At 45.3% G+C, this 6,000-nt stretch overlaps 1 protein-coding gene across 1 annotated transcript in view; it reads right to left on the reverse strand.

The window, feature by feature from the left end:
- The window catches only part of CDC27 (cell division cycle 27), a 34,052-nt gene that overhangs the window by 22,139 nt on the left and 5,913 nt on the right, over positions 1-6,000 (reverse strand). Inside the window, exons 2-4 of the mRNA XM_072111109.1 lie at positions 2,171-2,246; positions 1,579-1,726; positions 102-227 (exon numbers count right to left, since the gene is read on the reverse strand). Of these exons, the coding sequence (XP_071967210.1) occupies positions 102-227; positions 1,579-1,726; positions 2,171-2,246 (350 nt within the window). The remainder of the gene's footprint in view (positions 1-101; positions 228-1,578; positions 1,727-2,170; positions 2,247-6,000) is intronic.

Below are 6,000 nucleotides of genomic sequence, written 5' to 3' on the forward strand. Positions count from 1 at the left end.
GTTATTTTACGCAAGGACCATTTTCATGTTCACAGCCATGGCCATGTTCATCTGAAACAACCCTTAGAGTGCCCCTAATGTTTCCACAGGAGGAAGCTTACCAATATACATGGCCGAGCAGCGATAGTGTAAAGCAGGCAGAGTCTCCAAACTCTGTTACTATCTCCTCCTGGCTTTTTTGTTTATTCAGAACTCCACCAGACAAGATCTGTTCACCCTCTGCTAGTCTGTAAAGAAATTAAACAGGAGAAACAGGTCAAAAGAGGTAGAACTTTACAAACTGCATTTTTCCAGCTATAAAATGGAAGCCACCCTCCTGGCCAGTGACACCTTTTATATTTTCAGTAATTTAGAAGCAATTTTCCACAATATGCACAAGACTTCCATATAATGCCAGGAACATTTAAATTTATCTTACTGTGAATCTTTGTACTTTTAACAAAGGATCTAAAACACAATGTGAAAGTGTAGCAGTATTGTTTTAAAGGGGTATTCCCATGATTCTTAAATAAATGCAGGATAACAAAATGACACATTCTCTACTTCACTGTTATTAACAAAAATACAGCATTTCACAGAAATAATTCCATAGATATACAACTTGTCTATCAGTCTGGGTGTATACAATCATGGTTGCCCCTGGATAAGACTGTAAATCTCCTGCCTATAGTCAGATTCTTCTAATGAATAACGTCTCGTGTCTGTATGTTGCAGTTCTCTCTGCTTCCTAACCCTTCCCCTACATTACAATATCAGCTCAGACACAGGCACTTCCTGACGGCAAGCAGCAGTGTGCAGAGAATTACTCTACAAGCTACAGACCAATAAGGTATATATCTGGGAGGGAGGCATATAGCAGAGCTGACTTTGTGTTACAGGCGAGTTAGCAAAGCTGAGAGTGTCATTGTGTTTTATATCAGTCTCATCATCTCTCTTTTTCTGTGTCAGAAGATAAATGAAAGTGTAGATAAAACCTGTACCCTGATAATCTAAGCGCCTTGTCCGCACATAGCATCTCACAGAGGGATCATGTGTCTGCTCAGAGATTCCCTGTCCACACTCGAATTTTACACCGACTATCACTGAGTGATAGGAGCTAAAACAGCAATAACACCTGAGTAAGGGATTAAAAGTTATCTTGTGTAAAAATCACTAGGGGATTAAAATTTGAGAACTTTCTTTAACGGGCAAACCCCTTTAAGTGCTGGATTAACACCGTCTCCTGCTGCACATGCATTGACATCACTAAATGAAACAATATTTGAACATTATAAGTATACAATAAAAACAACTAACAAGTCCTCTCAACATGTTTCACTATATACACAGGATCATAAGGGGGCGAAGACTCGTCCAATTCATCTTTTCCTCTGATATTTTTTGTATCTCTGTAAATGGTCAACTCCCCTTGTTATGACGGTTATGTATGAATAAAAATTAAAAAAAATAAATACAAAAGAAACTGACTGGTCTCAAATCCTTTTACAGTAATGGATTACACAGCTTCTACATAAAAATTAACTGGATTAAAATATATGCAAACAAAAAAAGACAACCAGGTAAGCAGGAGATACTCACTTGCTAAGGTCCACGCAGCATTTTGCAAGAAGATATTTACATTGTGGGGTGGCACAGCTGTGGGTTTTCAGGAGCCGGTAAGCCTTATAAGCTTTTCCTGAGCGGTAATAACATGTGGCTAGGAGAAATAATGCCTCTTCTGAATGCACTGGAGGAGAGAGAACACATTCAGACAACGTCCGGGGTATTTACTCCACCCATGTCTGGACATAAACCTCTGCAGCACAGAATATAACCTACCAATTTAGCCATTAACACTGCAATCCATTATAGCCTTCCAACCAACACTTGTCCAAAAGTCCCTGTATGCCATTAGATCACTGGTTCTCTCCCCATTTTACACTTAGGTTTAGGAGTCATTTCTATAGATCTTAACATTGCTGGAATCTTTTGCCAAATATCAGATAGACAAGGGTTGTATATAGATAATAACCCTTTAACCATGCCTAGGTTAAAGGGCTCTATAATAGAAATGGTAGAATAAGAGCAAAGGAAGAGTCATAATAATTATCAGCCCGTTGTCTCAAACGCTTGTCTACAACCACAAGCCACTTAACTGCATGGACTCCGCAGAAAGAAATATATAACTTACCTTCTGCATAAAGTCTTTCTGCCAAGAATACGGCATCTCGGTATGCGTAGTGATTCAGCGCTTGCCATATAGCAGCCTGGATGATCATGGAAGGAAAAAAAAAAAAAAAAAGAACAGTATGTATGAAGTCCACACATTTCAAATACACATGGTAAAAACTTCATGAAGGAAAGATATAATAAAAAAAAACCCTGTTCAATAAAAAGACAGTTTACAGGAGTCTATGGGATATGTGCAGAATCATGTACACTGAGCCCATTCTTCTAACATGTACTGAAAGGCTATCCCTCTGCCATACACCACAGCTGTGTACAGTTGTATCTGTATAGAACCGTATAGCTGACAATCTACACTTGTTTACAATGTAATATGTACATTTGCAAAAACAATCTTTGTGAAGGTTGGTGTTGTACCAAAGAGCAAATCTTTATCCAAATGGATTTCTACTCTAAACCCGCTTTCCCATTTGTGATGTTAGGTCGCATTCACACTGCGTTTTTAACTAAATACCACAGCTGAGGAGATTTGCCTCATTACATTGCTGCCAACATTTGCATTAACAAAACCCATTGTATACACAGACATTGACATGTTAACATTCAGTTAACATTGCTTTTTAACAAGCACAAATGTTAAGGACAATGTTAAAAATAAAAAAAAATTGTGACAATGCAAATCTGTTTGGATTTCTTAGGATTAATTCAGGACAGTTTATTAATTCATATGCAGCCCTAAAATCTGTGAATTTATACAAAAATAAACTATTAAAATAGATTTTCTGTTAAACAGTGTAGTTATGGCAACGGCTTAAGTTTTGTGAGGGTCCTTTATGCTTTTTATAATACTTTATTAGTATTTTATAAGATTCTTGTGTATATGTGTTTGTGATACATAAAAGATCTCTAGGGGCATTTAATATTATGCAACTCTCCACTGCAAGTGGGATAGCAATAGGAGCCTAGGTAGCCATTGGCAGGGCTAGGTCTGGAAGAGCCTTCAGCTCTGAATGAATCAGGTCAATCTTCCTCCTCCTGTCCCTGACCCAATCATGACGCTAGTTTGCATGGTCGCCATTAATAAATAATGTGCCAACAGTTGATAGCCGACAGATCCTCCTTAAAAGTATTTAAACAAAAAACACCTTTTAGGTATACTTGGCACTAGTATCTTGCAGCCGCATACTACAACCCAGCTTCACTGCGCATGTGCCTTGGGTACTGCTCCAGGTTCATTGCATTACTGTGCAGGCGCAGGGGGCACCAGAGACGGGTCTGTTATACCTTATTGGACTCTCCAGGTAGGTTTGAGATCTAATAGGGTCAACCATATTACACTTACCATATATACTCAAGTACAAGCTGAGGCACATAATTTTACCACTAAAATCTGGGAAAACCTATTGTTTCGAGTATTAGCTTCCTCAGTGGTATACAGCAGGTCAGCCAGCCAGCCCCCAGTGGTATATAGCAGGCCGGCCAGCCCCTTGCAGTCCACAGCCAGCCAGCCCAGCATAGTATAGTATATAGCCAGCCAGCCCAGCGTAGCGAGTTGTGCTAAAAACTTGGCTTATACTTTAGTATACATACATCCTGATAAAGTTTCCAGTTCACCACTGGGACCTGCGGGTCATGCAACTTTATTTCATGAGACATTGCATGTGCTACTGGTTTTTGGTGGATGGAGGTCGGCTTGTAGTCACTGGTTATATGGGATAACCCCCTCCAATCACTGCTATTGGAGTGGTTATGATAGACATTATACAGCATGGGCAACCCTTTTAGAGAGTCTTATATGCACCCTGTGAAAGTATGATATAAGCGGCAACCAACTTAATTTATTTTCCGCATCAGTTTCCACAAAGAAAGGAAAACACATTGTCTAAGAAAAACGCATTGTCTACATCATCAAAGGGGTTCTCCAGCAAAATACAAGTTAGCCCCTATTCCATCCAACTTGCTGATCAGTGGGGGTCTCTGCTGGTTGTGATGGAGATTGCCGGGCACCTTTGCAGACATTCCATAAGATGAATATGGGGATAGAAAAGAACTGGACGGCACATCATACAATGATCTACTGCCGCTAGGCTACATTTTCAGAACAAACTCAAGGTTCTTCGTTACATTTTCATCAAATTGCACAAGTCCATAAACCACTTCACGGTGACCTCGTTGTAGTGGGTCCCTACGCTATTGTGTGTGGCATCACATGGCGTCCACCACCGCTGCAGCACAGCGCCAGCAGGGACCAAGACATTGTTGCTTCAGCACCCATACTGGCAGGCATAGCCCCCATGGCTCCAGGCCCTGGGTCCCCACCAGCACCGCATCACAGAAGCGGCAGATGCCATGCAATACAGGACCTAATGCTCACCATGTGTGAGCAGGTCTTGAAAACTCACTGTTCCATGTGGTCCCAGGCACAAGCTGAGAGGAAGTTGTTAGTGAACTTCAAAATGTAACGAAGAACCTCAAGTTCGTTTTGTAAATGTAGCCCAGCGACAGTAGATCATTCCGTGATGTGTGGATGTGCCGTCCAGTTCTGTTTCTCTCCCCATGTTGGCCCTACAGTCATGCCCGCGCCAGCGCGCAGCTAACCCACAGTCGCGCCAGCGCGCAGCTAACCCACAGTCGCGCCAGCGCGCAGCTAACCCACAGTCGCGCCAGCGCGCAGCTAACCCACAGTCGCGCCAGCGCGCAGCTAACCCACAGTCGCGCCAGCGCCAGCATACAGCTCCCCCAGTCATACACGCGCCAGCGCCAGCATACAGCTCCCCCAGTCATACACGCGCCAGCATACAGCTCCCCCAGTCATACACGCGCCAGCATACAGCTCCCCCAGTCATACACGCGCCAGCATACAGCTCCCCCAGTCATACACGCGCCAGCATACAGCTCCCCCAGTCATACACGCGCCAGCATACAGCTCCCCCAGTCATACACGCGCCACCATACAGCTCCCCCAGTCATACACGCGCCACCATACAGCTCCCCCAGTCATACACGCGCCACCATACAGCTCCCCCAGTCATACACGCGCCACCATACAGCTCCCCCAGTCATACACGCGCCACCATACAGCTCCCCCAGTCATACACGCGCCACCATACAGCTCCCCCAGTCATACACGCGCCACCATACAGCTCCCCCAGTCATACACGCGCCACCATACAGCTCCCCCAGTCATACACGCGCCACCATACAGCTCCCCCAGTCATACACGCGCCACCATACAGCTCCCCCAGTCATACACGCGCCACCATACAGCTCCCCCAGTCATACACGCGCCACCATACAGCTCCCCCAGTCATACACGCGCCACCATACAGCTCCCCCAGTCATACACGCGCCACCATACAGCTCCCCCAGTCATACACGCGCCACCATACAGCTCCCCCAGTCATACACGCGCCACCATACAGCTCCCCCAGTCATACACGCGCCACCATACAGCTCCCCCAGTCATACACGCGCCACCATACAGCTCCCCCAGTCATACACGCGCCACCATACAGCTCCCCCAGTCATACACGCGCCACCATACAGCTCCCCCAGTCATACACGCGCCACCATACAGCTCCCCCAGTCATACACGCGCCACCATACAGCTCCCCCAGTCATACACGCGCCAGCATACAGCTCCCCCAGTCATACACGCGCCACCATACAGCTCCCCCAGTCATACACGCGCCACCATACAGCTCCCCCAGTCATACACGCGCCACCATACAGCTCCCCCAGTCATACACGCGCCACCATACAGCTCCCCCAGTCATACACGCGCCACCATACAGCTCCCCCAGTCATACACGCGCCAGCATACAGCTCCCCCAG

This window comes from Engystomops pustulosus, chromosome 6 (assembly GCF_040894005.1).
Source record: "Engystomops pustulosus chromosome 6, aEngPut4.maternal, whole genome shotgun sequence".
Taxonomy (NCBI): domain Eukaryota; kingdom Metazoa; phylum Chordata; class Amphibia; order Anura; family Leptodactylidae; genus Engystomops; species Engystomops pustulosus.